Raw genomic sequence first — 24,711 nt, forward strand, 5'->3', positions numbered from 1 at the left:
CACTTACTGTCACTGACTTTCTGCACTCAAAGTCTTCACGGCAGCTGCCAACTTGTCACAAACATTTGCTAAGAGGGCAGTTTCCTAACAAATAACATTACAAAGTTATGTTTTTAGGTAATCACATGCTCAAACAGAAAGGTTCAGTGTCCCTTTAAACCCAGAGCTGCCCATCTTGTCCACATGTTGAGACGCAGCATGGTTGCATTACTTGGAAAATAATCATCATTTTATCCAACTCTGCCTCCATTCTTCCACTCCCCCCCCCCTGTGCTTATTAGTTAATGAATTGCTGCTCCTGAGTGCGATGGGAAAGGAAAACAGGCTGTCTCCAGGAGGCAGCCGCTCGGGTTTCAAAAACACAGGCTCCTGTTGCTCTGACAGCCAATTTGTCCCAGCCTGCCTCACACAAAAGGCCACATCTGGTCATTATAGGCCACGGATGAAGGACAATGTGGAGAGGCCAAACCAGATTTGTTTGGTTTATTAATGAGTTGTGCTGCTGGAGCTGTGATCTTGGAGTTTACTTAAAATCTCAGACAACTTTTAAATGACTGCTGGATTGGTGACTCATTATCACCTATTAACTTAAATTGGGAAAGAGACGTGTGTAAATTAGCAGATGATTTTTTGTACTAAATCAACTACCCAGTACGAACACTTTTATAACCCTTATTTGAATCATTAGGGTCTGAAAGTCGTTAAACGAGGCAGGGCTTAAGGGAAAACTCAAGTGTGCACGCTCTATGTGTCTATGTCCTGCCTCCAGCCTGTATCAAGTTCTCTTTATACATCCATGGTAATTCTCAGCTATACAGCGTGCCATGTAACTGTACTGGGCTGATCATAAAACTTAAGCTCAGTTCAAGACAAAACGGAACTAATAATGTTTGAAAGCCCTGTTTTATTCTATTTGATTTTATTCTATATACCCTTAATCGTGCCATAGAGGGGAAATGTACATTGTGCATTTGACCCTTCCTAGTGTTAGGAGCAGTGGGCTGCCATTATGTACGGCGCCCGGGGAGCAGTGTAGGGAACGGTGGCTTGCTCAGGGACACCTCGGTAGCACTTGGTCTTTCGGGGACTTGAACCGGTGACCTTCCGGTTCCCAAGCCAAGTCCCTATGGACTTCGCCACCAGCGCCCTATATATCCCTTTTTCTTTGTCTTCTTTTTCAACTTTCATCTAATAAATAAATAAATAAATGTTTTCCAGAGGTGTTCAATGGAGCCTTCTTCAGAATGACCCTGACTATGAACAACTCTTTTTTGTTCTCGTTTTGTTCTTTTGAAAATGAAAAAGGAATATAACCTTGAAACACATTCCCAAACTAATCAAAGAGCCTTTTCTGAGTCAGCCTTTAGATAAACGTGTGTTTCTTGTCTGTTTGCAGATGCTAACCATGAAGCAGCAGCAGAGGCCATAGAGAACATGGCCGACGCAGTCACACACGCTCGCTTTGTGGGAACCGACCCTGCCAGCGATGAAGTGGTCCTTATGAAAATTCTGCAGGTATGACATGTTTCCTCATTGGAGCCTCAGCTGTCTGCACCAACCTGATGGAGCCCGGCTCATAAGGTTGTCTCAATCCAGCCTTCCAATAAAATACACTTTTTTTAGTTTTAAGTCATTAGTTTTTTGTAATAAGGTAAGTTTCTATTATGTTTAATTAAGAATGTGAGAGAGAAGTGTACATTTATTTTCATGGTAATTCAATGGCTTTCCTGCGGCCCTACAGCATACGTGTAGTTGGAACACAAGTAAAAACAATGCTTTCTTATTTTCTTGGCTCTGTAGGTCTTATCTCAGAAATGCTCCTGTAAGGACACATGTCAAACGTAGTATATGTTTACTGTTTACAGAGTATATATATTAGGAGATATACACATTTGGATCAGATTTCAACTGGAACCTGTGCCGTTTGAAGTTTTGGGTTTAGTAGTTATTGTGCTGATATGCTACAACAAGAGTAGATACTACTGCTGCAGATAGGAGATAAGTGCTGAAGTGCAGACAGTATAAGCACCATTTATTTTCTACACCCCAAATACTAATTTAAACCTGATGAGCATAATATTTCTTCTTTAAAAAAAACTAAAAACATTGGTTTTGCAGAGTCTGGAAGAAGGCAAAACAACATTCTGTGTTACTGTTTTATTATCATGTTAGTTGTATTTATAAAGTATCTTTAAAGTTTGCCTATGGTAGCATACATTGTGGTGTGCATATATTACATTACATTACATGTACGACTTACGACTTACATACATTCAGCACTGTGGACAATCCCCACAGGAGCAATTTGGGTGAAGTGTCTTGCCCAGGGACACAACGACATGCTGACTGCAGTGGGATTCGAACTTGCTACCCCCTGATTCCAAGTCCAGCACACTATCCACTGAGCCACAGCCTCCCATATTCTACTTACGTTCATAAATCCCAGCATTTCCTTTGGCAGTGATGCTTATGCTGTGTATGAATGAGTGCTGTGGAGCTCTGTGCTTTGAACAGTATGTGTCTGTGCCGATGTGGCAGAGCGAACTTTGATTCCTCCACAGTGTGTGTTTGATGACATTGGTGTGATGCTGTGTTTCAGGTCCTCAGGACTCTGCTGCTCACACCGGTCGGAGCCCATCTGACCAACGAGTCGGTCTGTGAGATCATGCAGTCCTGCTTCAGGATCTGCTTTGAGATGCGTCTGAGTGGTGAGCAGCAACACACACTCATCCACATCCATTTCTGCTGTGTATCCTTTCAGGGAGAGCTGATGTTAGATTGTATGCTTCAGTTACAACCACATCAACTCATGCTACACAGTATTTTTAGTAACTTCTATGTTTTGTGTGCATAAGCTTCTTATGTATTTATTTATTTTGTTTTTGACCATCATGTAAAACAGTGGTTACAAACTTGGGGGGTCAGGACCTCCAAATGGGTCAATATTAATAGTAACGTGAATGAGATGAGGAATGGCATAGAAATATAATCAGAAAAATGCTCTGTGGAACAAAAGGTTTTTGCCAGACTTCTCTAGAACCATTTATATTGTATTGTAAAATACTGAATGCTTTCACCCATCATGCCTTTGACATGTTTTAAATTCAACAATCAGATGGTCAAATACATCAGTTCATTCTAGCAGTAACAAATATAATTACATTTTTCTTGTTTTTCTTATACTATAATGATATTATTTTGTATTCAGAAATAAATGAAACAGGCTGCAAAAGCCCACACTCATCTTTTAAGAGTTGTGACTTCTCTTGCTCCTGCTCTCTCAGCTTTCGTTCGGACTAGTTATTTAGTTAGTTATTTGTTTAAAATGTCCCTTTTTCTGCTTTGCTTGCTCCTCTTTTTCCTGCAGCGTGCTTCTAATGTCTGTTTCTTCTCTGTGTTTGCAGAGCTCCTCAGGAAATCAGCTGAACACACACTGGTTGACATGGTGCAGCTACTGTTCTCTAGGTAAGGCCAGTGGTTGATGAAGATGGGTGCAGCATTAGGTTTAACGTTTGAATGCTGACGTGTGTAGGATTCCCATTGGTTCTTTCTGATGGACTGAACTATGTCATTCAAGCAAAGAAATACTTCTAGAGTTGAACATTGGATGCTGCTTTGGTGTTTCTACCCTGAACAACGAGTAAAGAGTGGTTTCAAATCCCAACTCTTAAGTTACCTCTCCACAGAGGAAGAGCAGGCGGACTGCTGCTGCGCTCTTCATCACCTCTGGATTACACATCATCAGTTTTCTGCATATATCTGTCTCTCAGGCCTCATTATTCCCATGAAGCTCATGAATTTCATTTTGCTCTGTGCACAGGGTCAATGGGCCACTGATTCACTAATGCCATAACATGATTTCTCCTTTGGCATTTAGCATAAGGGCTCCTCTCTTCCCATCACCCCCCCACACAGCAGCCAGTCCAGATGCATCAGAGTGCCAGTCACATTCAGTCACAGACAAGGGGATGAGCCAATTGAGCTGCACAACACATGATCTGCATACAGATGAAGCTACAGCTCCCAGCCCCATAAATACTAAGAAGCACACACGCACACACACAGACACACACACTCACACATACACACACACTCACACATACACACACACTCACACATACACACACACTCACACATACAGAATTAGCATTGCCAGCGATACCAGACAGAAGCAATCAGGAAAATCTGCTACAAAAAAAATCTTCCTGCTGATCTGAATGTGAAGGAGCACACCTGCAGAACAAACAGAGCTCAAAATAAAGTTCTGGTGTTATTCACCTGCTCTCTGACGGCATGTCTCCAGCAGGACTATTTGACACAAGATTTGTCACAAAGTGATGGATAATCTTCCCTCCAGTAGAGTCCAGTGTTGTTTTTTGCCAAGCTTGTCGCCATGCGCAAACGCTCCCTCCAAGCATTCTCGGCCTGTTTTCATTTACTGGGAGGACTCTCATATTGCCATATGAGAGTCCTCCCAGTAAATGACTTTAAAAGGTTTTACTGCGCAAGCATGGCAATAGAGAAGCATGGCGGCACGGTCGTAAACAGAGGCTCCCTGTACCACATATTTAAATGTAGTGTTGGCCTTGTATTACATCCTTCTGATACTGCTCACACACACACACAGACACACACACACACACACACAGACACCACATCTCATTTCCCTCCAGTTCAACTCCCAGCCCCCACTGTCTCAGACCCTGGATAATAGAGATGTGAGAGGGTCTGCGCTGCCCCACCCCCCATCAGGGAGTGATGAACAGCTCTCCTCAGGAGTCTAAGATTGCCTGCTGAAAGTATTAGGCATGTTAATCTGTTGGACCCACAGATCATCCAATAATCGCGCTCGCAAGACAACACTCTATTAAAGCCCAGTTAATGGGGGGGGGGGGCGCAGGCCCCTCTTATTTTTAATGTGTTTGTCTGTGTGTATGTGTGCGTGACAGCTAGTGACATCTCATTTTCCTGCAAAGCGATAAAGTCCACAGAAGCTAGTGACACACACACACACACACACACACACACACACACACACACACACACACACACACACACACACACAGAGAGATTCCCACCCTGATATTGCCTTTTCAGAAGCACTCAGCCTAAAACAAGTTCCACATTCCTTTTGGATTAATTGTTTCTTCTGTTTTTTTGTTATAAATCAAAAATCTCAATCTTGATGGAATTTCAGAAGCTTGTAATTTTTCACTATTTGCTGACAATATACAGTATAGACCAAATGATTGATTGATTCATACTTAAAATAATGAATCATAGTTACTGGCTTTGAGTTCCCTAGTATGGGTCCAGACTGACCGACACAAAGGAACCAAATAAATAGTGCTAATACTTAGTGCTAAATCAGATTAACCCGACACCAGCTTCTGCTTCATTTAGAACAAATCATATCTAAAAGCTCCTGAATAACAGGCTAAGCTTTATATGCAGTTGGATTCAAATGAACAATGATGAACACTCTTAAACTAAAACCAAAGCCAGAATAGTTAAGCATTCAGGTAACTATTCATTTCACATCCAATTCTGAAAAGTCACCTGATGAGTTGAGCCTCACTACAGTTCAACATGTGTCTGCTTCACCACCTCATGCTCTGTGAGGTTCACCTGCTCAGTTGGGTTTTGTTTTAGTTCTGATGGAGATGTGCGCTGCATACATTATTTATTTTTCTCCATCATGGAATATGGACCTTTTTTAAACTCATCACCTGAACCATCAATTAAAAAATAAATGTTTACCTGCAAGTTGTTGATATTCAATGTCCTGCATCTACAAGAGGAAGCCTTTCCCAAACATGGTCTCAACTGAACTATGTGTCGTTTCTTCCAGACTACCACAGTTCAAAGAGGAGGCCAAGAGTTACGTTGGTGCCAACATGAAGAAGGTAAGGAACTTTAATGTTTCATTTGTATTTCATCTGCTCGCTATTATTGTTCCCTTATTCACAATTTCCAGTCTTGGTTTATCTCACTGTCATTGTGTTGTTTTTAAGTTTTCGGTCTTTTTATTGTTATCCAGGAAATAGCATGTTAGCTGAACATGTTCAAAAAAACCAAGAGCACCAATTATTCCTGCACATGTAATCTGTCGGTTAAATGACCAACATTCATGCAACAAAATAATTAGGTTTCAAAATCTGGATAAACTTTGAATCCACCAGTTCTAATGATCCTATTCCTGTCTTCTGTTCCTAAACACGCAGTATCCTCTAATCTCATTTCTCTCCTTTTATTTACATTTGGAAACTTTGAGTTGTTTTGGTTTGAGCTGCCCATTTCTCTGCTGCCTGTTGTCCTTTCCACAGACCTATCCTGTATCCTTAGGGTCTTATTTCTGCAGGGTTTGACTTATAAGTGGCATGTATGGGTGGGCTTTGGGTTGCTATTCAACTTTTCAATGTTTTCACGCACATTTTGAATGCCTTTAAATCATCACTGAATCAATTCCCTTTAAGCTTTTCACCATGACACATTTTAGTTGCTCTCAATGAATGAAAGTCGGAACTTTGAGATTTAAAAACATCCTTAAAGGCAATTTGTTACCAATGTCCCCACCTCAAGTAGAAGTATTGCTGATCAAATGTAAGGCTTGTCTGGGCCAGGCTGAGTGAAAAAGGCTTGATTGATTAGGACCACCACACTGTTTCAAACACTTACTCAGAAATAAATATTTTGTAATGCAACCAATTTTTTCGCAATACCGTTGAAAAAGTGGCGAAGGGCGCTCGCTGAAATGCATGCTGGGGTACCAGCGCCAAGTGTAGTAGCAGTAGTATAACATGTGAAGCTGAATGTAAAGATGGACACTTAAGAAAATGAGACTGGAGATGGAGATATGACACACTAGAAGAACTTGTGCCGAGAAGAGCTGTGTCTGTCGTTTGGAGGTTTTTTGGATTAAAGAAATCTGACGTGGACCAAACAAACATTTATTACAGAAATGTTGTGGAACTCAAATTAATCCCCGAGGAGGTAACACAACTAATTTACTCCACCATCTCAAAAGAAAGCACTTATTGGAGTACGAAGAATGAATGAAAATACGATGTGCTTCAACAAGCAACGCTGGTGAAATGTTTAAAGCAAAGTTGAGTCAAGTGTGGCTTGAAGACGCATTTGTTCGGGGGACTGCCTATGATAGAAAAAACGTTTAAATGTAAATACATTTCCAATCATTGAAAAAGAACTACCATGATATACCATGATACCATTATCATTTTGAAAAACACCGTGATAAAGTCCCTTAAATCTGTGGACTAATACTATTCATTGCATAGGTTTCATTAAAATAATAATGGCCTATTGATTCACTCATGTGGACTCATACACTGGAGATGTGGCATGATGCACTAAAGTCCAAAAGGGACCCTCTGCCCACTGTGACTGTTATGTGGGGCAGCTCAAACCGTGTTCAGCTTTATGCATGAAATGGTCAAAGATTGATCATAAATGTAACTCTTTCACTGCATGCCAGTGTACAGCCGTGCCCAAAAGCTTTTAGAATGACTCAAGTATTGGTTTTCACAAAATGTGCTGCTTCAGTGTTTTTAGATCTTTTTGTCAGATGTTACTTTGGTATACTGAAGTATAATTACAAGCATTTCACAAGTGTCAAAGGCTTTTATTGACAATTAGAGTCAATAGTCAATATTTGCAGTGTTGACCCTTCTTTTTCAAGACGTCTGCAATTGGCCCTGGCATGCTGTCAATGAACTTCAGCGCCACATCCTGATGGCAGCCCATTCTTGCATAATCAATGCTTGGAGTTTATCAGAATTTGTGGGTTTTTGTTTGTCCACCCGCCACTTGAAGATTGACAACAAGTTCTCATTTGGATTAAGGTCTGGGGAGTTTCCTGGACATGGACCCAAAATGTCTATGTTGTGTTCCCCGAGCCACTGAGTTATCACTTTCGCCTCATGGCAAGGTGCTCAATCATGCTGGAAAAGGCATTGTTCGTCACCAAACTGTTCTTGGATGTTGCAATCGGAGGATGTTTTGGTACCATTCTTAATTCAGGGCTGAGTTCCTTTGCAAAATTGAGTGAGCCCCCACGCCCTTGGTTGAGAAGCAACATGAATGGTCTGTTGGCATGACCCAGGACTGATGGTAGCGCTCACATTTTTCTTCTCTGGACAAAGCTTTTTTTCCGGATGCCCCAAATAAATAAGAAAGGGGATTCAACAAGAAAACATGACTTTACCACAGTCCTCAGCCATCCAATCCCTGTAATGTTTTACAGAATTTCAGTCGGTCCCTGATGTTTTTCCTGGAGAGAAGTGGCTTCTTTGCTGCCCTTCTCGACACAAGGCCATCCTCCAAAGCCTCACTGTGCGTGCAGATGCACTCACACCTGCCTGCTGCCATTCCTGAGCAGGCTCTGCACTGGTGGTGCCCCGATCCCGCAGCTGAATCGACTTTAGGAGACGGTCCTGGTGCTTGCTGGACCTACTTGGAGGCCCTGAACCCTTCTTCACAACAATTGAACCCCTCTCCTTGAAGTTCTTGATGATCCGATAAATGGTGGATTTAGGTCCAATGTTACTAGCAGCAATATCCTTGCCTTTGAAGCCCGTTTTTGGCAAAGCAAGGACAACTGCACGGGTTTCCTTGCAGGTTAACAGAGGAAGAACAATGATTTCAAGCACCACCCTCATTTTAAAGCTTCCAATCTGTTATTCTAACTCTATCAGCATGACAGAGTATTCTCCAGTCAACACTCTCATCTGTGTTAACGAGAGAATCACTGACATGATGTTTGCTATTCCTTTGTGGCAGGGCGGAAATGCAGTGTAAATGTTCTTTTTGGCAGCAGACTTTGTGAAAATGTATATCCAAACTTTTGGGCACGGCTGTAGTAGTAACGCGAGGTCAACAATAGCCGCGTTCACACCAAGTACTTTGCTGTACTTAGTGCCGGCACTTAGTGCCCCAGCACTTATTACCCCAGGGCACTTAGTACAGATCGCGTTCACACCGGAATAAATTCCCTGAGGGAAGATTACGCAAATGAGCCGCTGACGTCACTTTGTCTTCTTCTGTTTTGGCTTTACTGTCCCCGGCCGGAAGTCCCCGGAGTTGGGGACTGGCTTCAGTAGAAGCTGCTGGGACTCCCAGCTCCACCGCTCTCATGTTTTCTTTTGTGTTGCCATAAGTTAGTCTCTCTGCGTTTGTGCGCTGGGCGAATGCTAATGCTAATAATGCTAATGCGAGGATAATAAAATGGCGGCTCTAAAAAACATTTCAGAGTTTTACGGGGCGTGGTTTGCAATTCGCCCAGCCAATCAGAACTGGGGCACTTTTTTCCCCCAGGAAAGTACCATCTCTCAGCAGGCACTAAAAATGGGGGTAAAAGCTCCCGGCACTAAGTATTCTTTTTGGTGTGAACGCGACATAAGGGGTACTAACGGAACTAAACGCGAAAAGTACAGTGAAAAGTACTCCGGTGTGAACGCGGCTAATGAGTCCATTGCACACTGGAAACCGAGAGAAGACTTCATGGATGAGGGCTAACTAGTTGGTTTAGTCCAAAGCTGGGCTGGGATTGGATATTACACCTTACAAGCTACACACTGTACAAATACACCATACCTCGAGTTTCCCTGTTCTGTTTGAATGGCTGTGGTAATGCTGTTGTACATGTAGTGTTGATGTGGGACCTCAGTAATGAAGTAGCAGTAGTTGCAGCAGTTTTGCTTTCTGCATGGTGTCTGCCGCCCGCTCATACTGCCTGCTCATTGGCTGGCTGCACTTTCTCTTGTGGTTGGAGCCTGTAGTGGCTGTGTCTGTGCCCCCCCCACCTGCACTCTGTTTGGACCCCCCCTGCCCTGCCACCATGCACAAACATGTATGTTCCAGTGTGTTTTGTGTTGGTCCCAATGCTGACATGTTACCCACCACTAATCACGGGCACATGCCCCTCCCCTTCTCTTCTGAGGCTTACAATATCATGTGGAAAAACAAACGAGTGCAGGTAAGGAAGATGGCTTTCAGTGTTAAGGTGGGAGATCTCTCCCTGTAACTCTCATTTGAAGACCTCAATAAGTTTGACCTTCTCTAAACTGGGAGGAGAAACATCACATGTGCTGATTTTAAGAAATGATTCTGGACATTTGTTAGCAAGTTAAACCTACCTCATTATGACATGTCTGTGCTTGTGATTGCTCACATTAAATGTATATTATAGGAGCATTTTGTTTTTAATTCCACCACCATATGTCTGAGTTGCTGCATATCATGCTACGCATTTACTCTCAGCTGTTGCAGGATAAAGCATGTCTCAGTTGTCTTTTTGTCTAAAGAAAGTTAAGATAATGTCACACTACAGATTTAAAAGAGTCTGAAACTCTAAAGGAGAAGCAGTTTCTCTTCATGTTGTTGTTTGTATGTGCATCTACACTTTTGCCCAAGTGTTGTTACATATGATGATTATTGCAGATCTGTCTTTGCTTCAGATGTTTAAATGACCTTTACTTGCATGACTATAATGAACTGTAGTTAAGCCAAAGAGTTTTGCACTGAAATGATGTAAAGAATACATTTATATGATGCTACTTCTTTCACATTTACATTAGTACTCCCTAACACCTGGAAACACATGTTCACATACATTATAATAGGAGTACCATTCATTCCCTTCATGTTCAAGCACAGCTTCAAATAGTGGCTTCAAAATGCTTTAATACATAACATTTAGTTGTATTGTACCCTATGAAAGGGATAGTTTAACCCAAAATCCAAATTCATATTTCTCTTCCTATTTATAGTGCTGTTTATCAATCTATATTGTTTTGGTTTAGTTGACAGGTGATTTTTAATCGGGAAATGTTTGTCTTACGTTCAATATAATGGAATGACATAGTATGTCCCTTAAAGTGATCAAAGGTCAAAAGAAAATACATTTAATGAACAGAAAGGCCTCTCGCCCAAATTCATGACCAAGGTGCTCAAGATAATCTACAGACCTTGTTGTGAGCAGATACATTCAGGAACTATTTGATTCATCCCAAAACACTCTGCAGAACAAAGCATGTGCACTCAGTGACGGTTACAGTGCGAGATGTAAGTGGTGTCCTCCTCGGCTGAGCTCGTACGTTGGCTAGCCTCTTGTCCATAAGTACATTTCCCTCTTTCCACTGTGCTGTGTATCATCAGTAAAACAACATGAAACAGGGTCTGCACTGTAGATTATATTGATTCATGATTACTGAAAAGATGCACTGCCGTGGAGTACATCAGATGCATTCTTTTGAACTGTGAGCCCCACAAAGGAAGAATATTTGAGTTCCATTGTATTGGAGAGGAAGCAGTCATCCTACGGTCAAGATCTGCAAAACTCAACAACTCACTCCAAAACATGCTAGGTTGATACATAGCCACACAGGTCAAAGGAATTCTATGTAATGGGTTAACTGTCCCTTTAAGCTGGGAGTGACTAGAAATGCTCACAGCTTCCTCTTATTGTTCAAAGAAAACATGAACAGTTTAGGAGGCATGAAGCTTCCTAGATGATCAAGGCCTTAATCAGTAATGTTGTTGTTTGTAGAACTCTAAGTGATCCACTGTGTTTCCTCTAGTTGAAGATGCGCGCCGGTGGGATGAGTGAGTCATCCAAATGGAAGAAGCAAAAGCGTTCACCGAGGCCGCCTCACCACATGGTCCGAAGTCCCTCCGGTCAGATGGACCCCACCCAGCCCAGCACCCTCAGCAACAACAACCTCTCAGGTCAGACAAACTGTGAACATACACTCACCCATAATCAATGACCCAACCCTAGCTTCAAGATGCTCAATAAGCTCAAATCATATTCTCCAATTTATTTTTTTCTATCATGGTAGGGTAAAGTAGACAGGGAGAACATGCTCTTTTTTATGAATTGTGTAATATTGGCCCTATTCTCTAGCATCACATAATAAGTCTGTGGTGGACCTTACATTTTACTTCTGATTGTACTTTATAGATTATGTCATATTAAAGTTCAAAAGGCTTTTTTGTCATATGCACAGCTACAGTGTAGTTATGCAATGAAAATTGCATCCCAAAGTCATGGGCTCCGGCAACAATGCAACATGTATATACATAGGATAAAAATAGAAATAGTCCAAGCAAATGTGGCAAGACTAATGTGCAAGTTATGAAGGAGAATGAATGATATGCAAGTAAAATAGAATAAAATGAGACACGGTGAAAAGGCATAACGTTACATTGTGTGTGACTGCATCTCTTTCTAGGCGGCGTCCCGTTCATCGAGTGCTCAGACAGTGCTGCTTCGTCAGTCTCCAGCCCTACAACCACAGACAGTGGCCTGGACACCTGCTCCAAAGCCACCTCCAGGGAGGACCTCTCCGACCTGGAGCCCTGCAGCTCCTCTGCCACCATGCTTCCTGACTCTGAGCCTGGCTCTCCAGATGCACAGGTACATAAAACAAATGTTTCGCTTTCCCCATTTCCATGTTGAATTTCTGAAGTTGTGTCTTTTGTTAGTGAGTGTGCTAAAGTGAAATTCCTGAATTGCTTTTGGAGCTGGTCACTTGAAGGATGACTAATGATTTATTTTCTGTTTTAAATTGTCTCTAGTCTGAGGGCAGTCAAGTTGGACCAGCTCAGTCGGCCTCAGTGGAGTCCATCCCTGAGGTTCTGGGGGACAAAGACAACGCTACGGATCAGTCAGACAGCGCCTCTATACATGACATGGACTATGTCAACCCACGAGGAGTGCGCTTTACTCAGTCCACTCAAAGAGACGGTAAGACTATACCAGGATTTCTCCGATTTCTTTCTCGACTTTTTTACAGTTGTGTTTTTGTATTGTTTCATGCCACTGTTAACTTGCATGAAAAGGATGTATTTACTCTTGTTTTCTCTGCAGGAGCGTCCATCATCCCTTATGGCTTGCCATGTCTAAGGGAGCTCTTTCGCTTCCTGATCTCCCTGACCAACCCCCACGACCGCCACAACACTGACGCCATGATGCACATGGGCCTGCAGCTGCTGACTGTTGCACTCGAGTCAGCACACTTCACTAACTACCAGTCTTTACTGGGACTGGTCAAAGATGAGCTCTGCAGACACCTTTTCCAGGTAAATAGAAATAAATGCTTGTTGTACAGTATTTACATGTGTTGTATATCTTCTAATATATACTTTATTATATTTTCTCTGCATAAGTGACAGGTGCTTTGCGGAAAAGTTCTTTTGTGATAAACCATTTGAACTATTTTTAACTAATTCAGAAATGATTAACAGACTTAAAAACAGGACCTGCTAGCAAGGGACTTCCATCGTAGATTGGTTGAATCTTGTAAGATCTGCTTTGATGGGCACCAAAGCATGTATATGTTTAAACCCATCAGCTGTGCATATTCTTGTGTTTGTTAACCTTAAAGTGGTGCTCTACTATTGCATAAGTCATTGTGCCTTCAGTCTTTCATCGTAGTAGGAACAGCAATTCAGTGATGGAGAGATCTGCAAAATTAAAATTGTATTTAGGAAAAGCTGGACTGATTTGCTATATTAATATTGTAATGAATCTTTTCTGATCATTTTGTCTGTGTTGTAGCTGCTGAGTGTGGACCGTATGAATCTGTATGCTTCCTCCATACGAGTTTGCTTCTTGCTTTTTGAAAGCATGAGAGTACATCTGAAGTTTCAGCTTGAGGTATGTAACTGGTGTGCATTATCTGATCTTTTACTCAATGATCTTCACGCTCTGTCAACCTTCAAAAGTAACTTAGTTGATCCAAATAAATGTTAAACCTAATAATCCTCACCCTGTGTCCTGTCAGATGTACTTGAAGAAGCTGATGGACATCATCACTTCAGAGAACATGAAGATGCCCTACGAGCTGAAGGAGATGGCTCTGGAGGCTCTGGTCCAGCTGTGGAGGATTCCTAGCTTTGTCACTGAGCTGTACATCAACTATGACTGTGACTTCTACTTCTCCAATCTGTTCGAAGACCTCACCAAGCTGCTGTCCAAGGTAACATCGTTATGGTGCTTATTACTGTTGCACATAAGACCATGAAAGTCCTTGTAAGATAGGGCAAGCTTTAATCAAATTCTTAGTTTTTCATTATTTTCGAACTTAAGTCCATTAAGTCTTCAAAAACATTGAAATTGGATTAGCTGTTATTTTACAAGTTCTTGAACACTTTTTACGTCCTGCTGTCGTAAGGAACATTAGTTATGCACAGTCGGTAAGCTTAGCATCCAAATGCGTGCACATTTTACAATGAACAGCTTCCTGTTTCAGTGTTGGGTGCACAATAATAGCCCTTTCTTATTTCCCAGTTTTCACCTCCTCGACTCTTCTCCTTGACTCCTCGCCTCGCGTCCTAGTCCCGCCCACAAGAGATGCGAACGGAGGAGTCGAGGAGGGGAACCAAGGAGAGAGGAGTGGAAGACGAGGCGTTTAGAGAAATGAGAACTCCTCTCCTCTGAGCGGTCATTTTAAAGAGACGTCCATTAATGATGACAGGAAGCACAGCAGCATCATCTGTCCAATGTTTTGATAAACCGCTGTATTTGATCTCCTCTGTAAGATGGACATAACTGTGTTCATGACAACTTATATATTTACTTTTATTTCCATTCACAGTGTGGTATAAGGAGACAATAATAGGCTACCGATGCGGACAGGCGCCGTTATGATTTGACGGAGGGGGAAACAGATTTAACTATTAAATATCCTGTAGACATGCTGAATAATAATAATATATATAAATATATAAATTAATTACGGCTCAAAAGTGTTTTTTAATTTTTTTTTAAGTAAGCAGGGGAAACCCGATTAAAGCAGTTGTTGTATTAAAAACATAAGTAGCCTAATATCCAGGGGAGATGTGATTAGTGAGTAAACTAACGGTAAAGGGCAGAAAGTTGGATGCACATTTAATAATCTTAAATAACCACAACATAATCACAACGGGAACATTTTGCAGATAAGTCCAGCCATGCGTCACGCCTCTTTTAAACATCACTGTTGCCGGAAATACATCCGCGGAGGATACATCAGTGTATCCTCGGTTATAGCTCCTCCAGAGAGCCTCCTCCATGCTTGATCCTCGATGTGCATTTTGAGCAATAGGATGTCCTTCAACATGGCGCGCTGAAATCCATTTCTGGGTCACTACAGAGGAGGTGAAAATTAGAGAAATGAGAAAGGGCTTATGTCTCAACAAGCTGTAATTAACAAGCAACGTGTTGCTTCAGCAGTAGAGATGGAAGCTTAGAACAGGGTTAGCTCTGCTGGGCTGCATCAGGGAATATCAGCTGAACATACTTTGCACGTCTGTCCATCCTGGGAGAGGGATCCCTCCTCTGTTGCTCTCCCTGAGGTTTCTCCCATTTTCCCCTTTAAAATGTGGGTTTTTCTCCGGAGGTTTTTCCTTGTACGATGTGAGGGTCTAAGGACAGAGGGTGTCGTTTTCTCATACTGATATTCTGTACAAACTGTGCTGTTGTATTTGCTGTAAAGTTTCTTTACTGTAGGGTATTTTTATTATATGTACAGCACTTTGGCTCGACCAAAAATCGTTTAAAAATGTGCTATATAAATAAAACTTGATTTGATTTGAACATACTATGGACAGATCCTTGTGTAAACATCTTTAATAACCACTGAGTAGACTGCAGAGGGCCACAAAGAAGCCCCACCCTAACTCAATATTTAGAGGCACATTGTACTTAGATTTTGCTCTGGACTAGAAAACAAATACAAGCTCCAACTGTTTTGTCCTCTATCATGCGACACTGTGGGGACATCTGCTGAGTTGAGGTTGTTGTTTATATTTGGTTTGTGAGCCATCAGGAGATGTTATAAATGTATAAACTACAAGTGACACTGATGCAACAGGTGACTGTTCGCGCAGAAGTTGGATTCATTCTAGTGTTTTTAGTTCATTTAGTGTAGTGGCCTTCTCACTACCCATTAATGTTACTGTTCTTTGTGTACAGTTCTGGTTACAGACTTTCTGTTGTTTTAAGTTGTAATTCATTAACATCAAAAGAGACAAAACACACAGTAAAAACCAAAAAGATGAATTAGGTTGATTTTTTTTTCCTAAACTTGTCCACAGAATATTTTGTTATTGTGAATTATTTCAGCCTTGATACTCTAATATCATGACAGCCCTAATGTCCAATGGATTCCAATCTCCCCCCTGGCTACAGAATGCGTTCCCGGTGTCGGGGCAGCTGTACACCACCCACCTGCTGTCTCTGGAGGCTCTGCTCACCGTGATCGACAGCACTGAAGCCCACTGCCAGGCCAAGGTGCTGAACAGCAGCGCTCAGCAGGACCACACAGACACCCTGCAGGCAGAGGGAGAGAACAGCAGGAACGGGACCGATACTACAACCGGTACACACACGGCTGACTGACTTTGTGGATATGAAACCGTATATTATATCTTAAATACTGTTAGAAGGCTCTAATAAATTAGAGCTTTTTGCTGTGATGTTTTTACTGGTAGTATTTCACTTTTGTCTAATGCTAAAATAATTACCAATTTTAGCAGCTATACACTGTTCCCATTAAAGTACAGAATCAAATTCTTCTTGTGCCCAGGAAGGCAGACAGTGTCCATACTTTTAAAGTTCACCTATCATGCTATTTTTAGGCAATACCATAGGTCTCAGATATATAAAAATATATAAAAAACATATCTATGAAGTGTTTTGCTCAAAATACCAAACAGATCACCCATTCTAGCCATGCCTCATATCCCTCCATTTCACTTCCTGTTTCAAAAGTGCTGATTTGGGTATAAAGCTTTGCCTACTGTCTAAACTAAATACTGCGGTGATGAAACGCCATATCATGGATTATCAAGGATTATTTCTGAAACAGTATGGCGCTCAAAGGCTTTCTCTCTTGCCGGTTATACCACAAGGTCAGTTCCTTTTTATTTCCTGCTTCTTCACACACATGCTCTGTGCAGTACAGGTTAGCTCTGAGTGTTAGCAATGCTAATGTAAACATGCACCGACCATATTACGTCCAAAACAGTCGGGCATTGTTTCTGATAGGTCCGTGGGTGTAAAGCCGGCCCACATTTCCGATATTACGTCAAATCGGACGCAAATCTGGATCAGCTCCGTTGTAGCCCCGTTTTTAGAGATTTGGGTACGGAGGAAAAGAGAGAGGGTTTTATTTTCTGACGCTGCGTGAGTTCCCCGACTCACCGGGGACACATATTTATGTAGAAAAGACATCAAAACGTGCATTTTGCATGATAGGTCCCCTTTAAGAGTGTGCTGAAGACCTTGCTTTAACAAAAGAAAAGCATAAAGTTAATGCTGGTGTAAGATTATTTTGTCCTCTTGAGTCCTACATTTTATGGTATTTTATTTTATTGTCTTTTTGTTGTTGTTTTCATCTCATTTTATTTGTATCTATTTTATTTGTATTTCACATACTATCATTTATTATTTTCTGCGTTTGTTAATCTATAAATCCTACTGAGACAAACGTCTTTTATGATATTGGGCTATATAAATAAACTTTGATTTATTTCATCATGTAATGTGTAAAGATAAAAAATAGAATGAAGAACCTGAGATATCAATAGCTTCATTTAAAAAATGCCAGTTGGGCCCTGACATGTATGTATATATTTTCTTTTTGACAAAACCCATTCTCCTTTTGGTCCTCAGATTTGAACAGACAGGGCAGTACCAACGGTCTGAGTCTTCCACAGGCTGAGGACGCCCCGGTGTGTCCACCAACCAGTGGACATCTGATGGCAGAGAAGATGACACTGGGCCGAGAGGACCAAGGGGACAATGACCCTGGTGAGAACTTCATCTTATACACATTCACTTTTAAGTCTCCATAAGCATTGGGATGGAGGCTTATGTAAGTTTTAATGTTTTTCATCCAGCTGAGAAGAGTGCCTCGAAAAAGCCTCAACGCTTCTCTTCATGTTTACCTGATTCCCAAGAGTTGATGGACATTAGAACAAAGAAAAAGGTCAGTGGTGTTGATTGATCTAGATTTATATAAGCAAGACATATGCATAACTAATTATAAAAGCCACTGCAATACCTTCAAACTGCTGTTGTGTGTCCTGTTCCCAGCTACTGATCACAGGCACAGAGCAGTTCAACCAGAAGCCCAAGAAAGGGATCCAGTTCCTCCAGGAGAAAGGTCTTCTCAGTAACCCCATAGACAACAACCAGGTGGCCCAGTGGCTCAGAGAAAACCCTCGACTGGACAAAAAGATGATCGGCGAGTTTGTCAGCGATCGCAAGCACATGGAGCTCCTGGACAGCTTTGTAAAGTAGGGGACAATTCAGAGCATGACTGCCATTTGTTCTAGGGTTGATAGGGTGTCGATGTTTTAGTTCCCATGAAACATCGCTATGTTTGATGTCAATAGTAAATAATGCTTGTGGTAAAATATTTGAAGTTCTAATAAAGTCAATCCTTTTTGCAGCACATTCGGCTTCCAGGGGCTCCGTATCGATGAGGCCCTGCGGCTCTACCTGGAGGCCTTCAGACTCCCAGGAGAGGCTCCTGTCATCCAGAGACTCCTCGAAACCTTTACCGACAACTGGCATGTGAGGCACTTTTGCTCAATTGGAGAATTAGTTTTTCTTCTGGATAGGTACTTTTTACAATGTATCAGCAGCAATTTGACCTTCAGATTAACAAAGAATTGGGTTAGGAGCACATCATACCAGATCTGTGGACCTGACTGTTGTTCTTCTAAAAGTCAGACTTTAAAAAGCCACTACACTTTAATCTTGAGTGACAGCAGCATAATCAGAACATGAATGATGATAAAATAGGAGCCAATCTAAGACTGAGCTTGAACTGATGATTTTTTTGTTGTTGAATGGAATTAGATGCATTTTGACATACAGACTCATAAATGTGGACTCAAGGCTCAAAAAAAGACTTTCAACTCCTCAGTGACCTGAACAACAGAGACTCGTGACTTCACTTGAGCTTTTGACTTAGAATGACAAGTGTAGTGCGGACAACTATCTCGTCCTTTTTCTGACAATATATAACATAAAAGAACTCATCAGCAGCCCAGCTTCCAACTTTGTCTGACTTTTAAGGCTTCGTAAATACATGATATTTTGCCTGTAGCATCATGTTCTTTTCCCAGCTCCTTTCTACTTTGTGATTTGTAAAACAATGACTTGGTCCCACCTGCTACATTTCCCATATCTTCAAACACAATCATTTTTCTGATTCATTGCAGTAAATACTTTAGGCTGGTGCCTTTATGACACACCAGCTACAAATGGACCTTTCCTTCATCAGATAATTCCAGCTGTTGTAAAGGTGGTGAAAGTATAAATCAAACACTGTCACATGATGGTCCCTCCGGGTTATAGTAGTAGGATGACATAAGTGTTAACACAGACACACAGTGATGGACAAACTCCCCAGGGGGAACATTTGACTTCTGAAAATAGCAGAAGGAGCCATGTGTGCTGGAAACTATGCGTAGTAATGTCCTTTTCTTAGGCCGCACACATACACTCAGATAGTGGCCTTGAAAGAGTTGCTGAGTAATTGTAGACAGTGACTGTGTAAATGACTTTTCCACTCTGAGTTCACTGTTATATCAGCAGGAAGTGCAAGGTGAGTCTTTCATAGCCTCACATGATGTGCTATTTATGTGTGTTCTGTGTGTGTGTGTGTTTGTAGAAAGTGAACGGCTCTCCTTTCATGACCAACGATGCGGGCTTCGCCTTGGCCTACGCTGTCATCATGCTGAACACTGACCAGCACAACCACAACGTCCGCAAGCAGAACATCCCCATGACCATAGAGGTGAGTGGTCCCACGCACGCACGCACGCACGCACGCACGCACGCACGCGCACACACACACACACACACACACACACACACACACACACACACACACACACACACACACACACACACACACACACACACACACACACACACACACACACACACACACACACACACACACACACACGTTGTGTAAATGGAAATATAAACACCTAGGTTTGTTGGTTGTTTACCCATCATGCCTGGAGCAGAAGTACCATATGTAGCTCAGTCTCGGTCTCGGCTCAGTAGAATGAGTGGGGAGAGAAAGTAATTCTGGTTTCGGCTTTAAGAGCATTTTACAACTTTTAGACCGTAATGATTCAAATAAGAGCTATAAAAGTGTTCGTGCTGGATAGTTAATTTAGTTTTAAAAAGAAGTATCCGCTGATTTACAGACGTCTCTTTCCAAATATAAGTCAATGGTAAAAAGCATTTTTGGACCCTGGGATGTCACGGACTGACACAGAAGGTGTAGTACTGCCTTTTGGCCACTATGGATTTTGCCTCAGCGAACTTCCTGGGGGTTTCGTTTCTTGCAGCAAATTCTTTTCTCCACCATTATTTTTGTTCTATTGTTGTGGGCCAACTTCAGAGGGGCTTACTGCTTTTCTCAAGTTTCCGCTGTTAAAAATGTTTCTGTGTGAGACTTGGTTAATTCATCCTTTAATATTTCCATCTGTCGACATTTAGCCGACAAAAGTGGAACATTTCCAATTTCCTTTATCCTACACAAAACAGAATGTAGTCACAAAAAGATTGGGAAGTGTTAGTAGTGAAGGACCAATGAAAAGTCACTATCAACATGCTTTATTCTGCCAAGTAATGAGAAATATAGCCTTTGTAAAATAGGGAGAAAACTGAAAAATAATGTACTTTTGTGTTTAACACATTTTAGTTTCTAGATGTATTTAAGGAATCAGAATTCCTTTACTCATCCCTACAGAGGGGGAATGTACTATTACAGCAAAACTAAAGATAGAGCCAACAGCTGTAGGCAGAGGTGGTCCGTCTGAGAGGAGGACTCATCCTGACCGGGGGGGGGCGGTCTCTGCCTCTCCCTTCTTCTGTCGTCTCTTTCTCTGTTTTCTCTGTCTGTGATTGACAGCGGCTGAAGACTAAACAGAGTCTCTGGGCTAGCCTGTGAGCAGTTTGTGGGTGGGCCACTCTCACTGGCAAACAATAGCAAGTACTTACTTTCTCTCTGGGTCACTCTCTATTATAGACACACACTTTGTAGAAATGATCTGTCTTGTGTGCAGTCCTAGCTCATCATTCAGCTGCTGTATGTTTTTCATGATCCCGACACATTCTCAAAGGTCTGTGTGGTTTGATGAAGGCTGGTTGACCTCCAGGCTCAGACACCAGGCAGAGGCTTCCACACAATAGTTTGTAGATGGCCAGTAAAAGTGGCGCCTGGCACTTTGGTTACTTAGCAGCTTGCAATGTGTAGCATTCACCACAGCATGTGTTGGCAGTGGGGTTATTTTTGAATGGGAAAACTATACTTAGCCTCACTGTGTAAATCAGATCCTATTTCCAAGGATCTGACAGTGAGATGACGTGTGTTAAGTGAGGTACAGGTAAGGTCAGTGTGATGATCTTCATAGTGTCTAATAAATACAGAATGCTGCTTTGTTTTGCAGCCTGTGTGTTATGGGTTTGGTTAACATTGGCTGCTCTGGAAACGTCTCTCTGATAGTGACTGACTGTGTGCCAGTCCCTCACATGAGTCTTGCAGATGGAAGTAGATAACAGAGTGATCCTCGGTGGCCTCTCTGCCGATGTTTATTTTCCTGCATGTCCCTGCAGAGAAGCTGCAGTTCAGATCCTCCTCTTCTTAGCAGCCAGGAGGACAGACCGTCTGATGGGGGCAGAACCCCCAGCCTTGAGGCCGTCAGTCATCGCAGGGTGCTGGTGTTTATTTACAGGAGGCTCTGGGCTTTAATCCCTGTTTTCCTAACACTGCAACTAAAGCATATTAAGTAACACATGGCCAGTGCGTTTCCACATAAAGCCCTTTTAATTGTTGGTTGCTGGATGCTCCGTTAACGAAGCCCTGAATGCCAGAGGCTGTCTGAGCTAAGCTCCTGTGTTGAGATGCATTGACTGACACAATGATGGTGGAGAGATGACAGTGTATTTGCCCCCAGAAGAATGGAAGTTATTTGAATAAAGCTTCTGAATAAAGGATGAATATTCCAACTCGTATTCTGAACTCATATTCTCTTTTACAGCAATTTAGGAAAAATCTGAAGGGAGTTAATGGAAACAAAGACTTTGACCAGGACATGTTGGAGGATATCTACAATGCTATCAAGTAAGCTGACACACACCTATAAATGTTTTTATATATATATATATATAAAACATAGGCATTTTTGTAAGAGCCTTTATCATTCTGCATTGGAGATAACAGCTGAGGTGTTTTTCCTCCGTAGGAATGAGGAGATTGTGATGCCTGATGAGCAGTCGGGGTTAGTGAAGGATAACTATGTATGGAGTGTGTTGCTACACCGAGGCGCCACACCTGAGGGTATTTTCCTCCACCTGCCTGCTGGCAGCTACGACCATGACTTGTTTACCATGACCTGGGGTCCTACCATCGCTGCCCTCTCCTACGTCTTCGACAAGAGCCTGGACGAGAACATCATCCAGAAGGCCATCACTGGCTTCAGGTATACTACTTTACAGAGCCAGCAGCTATGTGGCGGGACAGGGACAACTGTGTTCTGGCCGTTTATCAAAAGCACATTGTTCTAAGTCCACAGGAATTCAAGCTCTGACTCGCATTTGAAAGCGTCCAAATACCTTTAATGAAGACCCAATGTACTCACAAGTCTCTGGGGTTTATTCATGTCAATAACACAGATTCCAAATCCATACTTCAAGACGCGTTTAAACTGGATACAGTCAAATAAACACAAGTACTATCACCCTATCAAGGGTTGAAAGCGGACTTTTTCGTTCCTCGCTTGCAGATATCCATTGTCTCACTGGCGTAACAGCTTTTTAAACTCTTGGCCCTGCGCACTAAAGTCTGCTTTACGGCATGAAAGTAGGTCGTAAACAGTTATACAAATAAAACTTTGCACAGTCCATGAAACGTGGATACATACAAAACAATACCAAAACATTATTATTATAAACCATGATTATTACATTCATTTAAATTCAATTCAAAGAATATACAACTATCTTGTCAACATCAATATTTACCATACATAATTATGCGCCTGATTTAAATATTTGGGCCGCTGTTGATCAGGAGGTAGAGCAATGACATCCCCGGCTCCTACAAGTGGTGTTACATTAATACTCAAGTATCTAAAGAAATCGACACGAAAAAGACACGTATGCAGTTGTTAGAAAATGCATACGTGTATTTCCACAAAGGCTGGTTTGAACAGTTGAGCACTTTCTTGAGGGAGCGAGTCACTGGAAGACTCTCCCTGCTTACTGGTGCTCTGAGGAGGGAGCCTCTGAGATGTATGTTGTGCGAACTGGAATGAAAGGTATCTACTCGTATACCACAGTAGACCAATCGCTGTCACCCTCAGATTGCCATGTGTTCTGGATGGTTTTTAGGTGGGTTTTATGCTGTAATCATATGTGTTTCTGTCCTTGCAGGAAATGTGCAATGATAGCGGCTCACTATGGCTTCAGTGATGTTTTCGACAATTTGATCATCTCCCTCTGCAAGTTCACCACCCTGAGCAGTGAGGTGAGCCTCTCCCAGAATCCTGTGCTGCTAACGTGCTCCACTGTTTCAGCACTGCAGGGTGTGGACACAACACAACACTTAAAGCTGACATTATTCACATGTCAACAAAGTGCAGTCAAAAGTCTATTGTTCACATAAAGTACAAATTAAGAACCTGTCCTGAACTACATAAAGACATTGGTAAGAATTGTTCGCTGCCAGAGTTTCTGATCATGAATTGCTTTGCTCCTATCTCTGAAAATCTGATATCGATAACTTGATAACTCATTTTTTTTGTTATTTATCAGTGCTGCACATATTTAATGTCAGCTCAAAAATAGACTATTATAGAAGTATTTTATATATAAAAAGCATGTTTAAATAACATTTGATAAATGCTTTATTCCTAAAGCCAATCCCTAGCTGAGTGGAGCAAAACATTGTCACATATCCTCTGGAAACTACGACACAACAACATCAAAAGAAAAAGAAAACAACACATATCCATACATCCACATCTTAATGTAGGAATATCTATATAATAGCAATGCACAAACAAGAAACTGTTGGATGTCCTACATGGAAGCAAGGTATCATTTGGGCAGGATGAGCAGATGCAGTGTCTGTATGAGCATGTCTGTTGACTGAGGGCTGTGTCCTCTCCCTGTGCAGTCTGTGGAGAACCTCCCCACAGTGTTCGGCAGTAACAACAAGGCCCAGACGGCAGCCAAGACGGTGTTTGACCTCGCCCATCGGCACGGCAACATCCTGAGGGAGGGCTGGAAGAACATCATGGACTCCATGCTCCAGCTGTTCAGAGCCGAGCTGCTGCCCAAAGCCATGGTGGAGGTCAGGACTAAACACTGTTTCCCTCTGTCAGTGACTGAGCTGCTGTGTGGTAACACTGCACACACAGTACAGTGTGCTGGGGTGTGAAGAAACACCCTACATCAGGGGGGTCCAAACTACGGCCCAGGGGGAAACTGTGGCCCGTTGTCCATTTTGAAATGGCCCTCAGCTAATTCTTAAAATATAATGGAATATGTCACACACTTGAAACTTGTGCTTGTCTTATATTGTGAACATATATTACATAGTAGTATTCATGTTTTAGTAAGCCCACTTTTCAAATACAGTCAATTGATTGTCAATTAAATATAATCTTCAT

General features: G+C 42.0%; 1 protein-coding gene across 1 annotated transcript in view; it reads left to right on the plus strand.

The window, feature by feature from the left end:
* Positions 1-24,711, plus strand: part of gbf1 (golgi brefeldin A resistant guanine nucleotide exchange factor 1) — a 97,120-nt gene that overhangs the window by 50,164 nt on the left and 22,245 nt on the right. The window contains 20 exon segments of the mRNA XM_034142161.1: positions 1,397-1,515; positions 2,600-2,708; positions 3,405-3,465; positions 5,852-5,906; positions 11,598-11,745; positions 12,252-12,436; positions 12,598-12,766; positions 12,890-13,101; positions 13,580-13,678; positions 13,806-14,000; positions 16,193-16,382; positions 17,678-17,815; positions 17,905-17,993; positions 18,101-18,303; positions 18,460-18,583; positions 19,689-19,814; positions 22,078-22,160; positions 22,282-22,518; positions 23,471-23,564; positions 24,216-24,392. Coding sequence (XP_033998052.1) covers positions 1,397-1,515; positions 2,600-2,708; positions 3,405-3,465; positions 5,852-5,906; positions 11,598-11,745; positions 12,252-12,436; positions 12,598-12,766; positions 12,890-13,101; positions 13,580-13,678; positions 13,806-14,000; positions 16,193-16,382; positions 17,678-17,815; positions 17,905-17,993; positions 18,101-18,303; positions 18,460-18,583; positions 19,689-19,814; positions 22,078-22,160; positions 22,282-22,518; positions 23,471-23,564; positions 24,216-24,392 — 2,813 coding nt within the window.

This window comes from Trematomus bernacchii, unplaced genomic scaffold (genome assembly GCF_902827165.1).
Source record: "Trematomus bernacchii unplaced genomic scaffold, fTreBer1.1, whole genome shotgun sequence".
Lineage (NCBI taxonomy): Eukaryota > Metazoa > Chordata > Actinopteri > Perciformes > Nototheniidae > Trematomus > Trematomus bernacchii.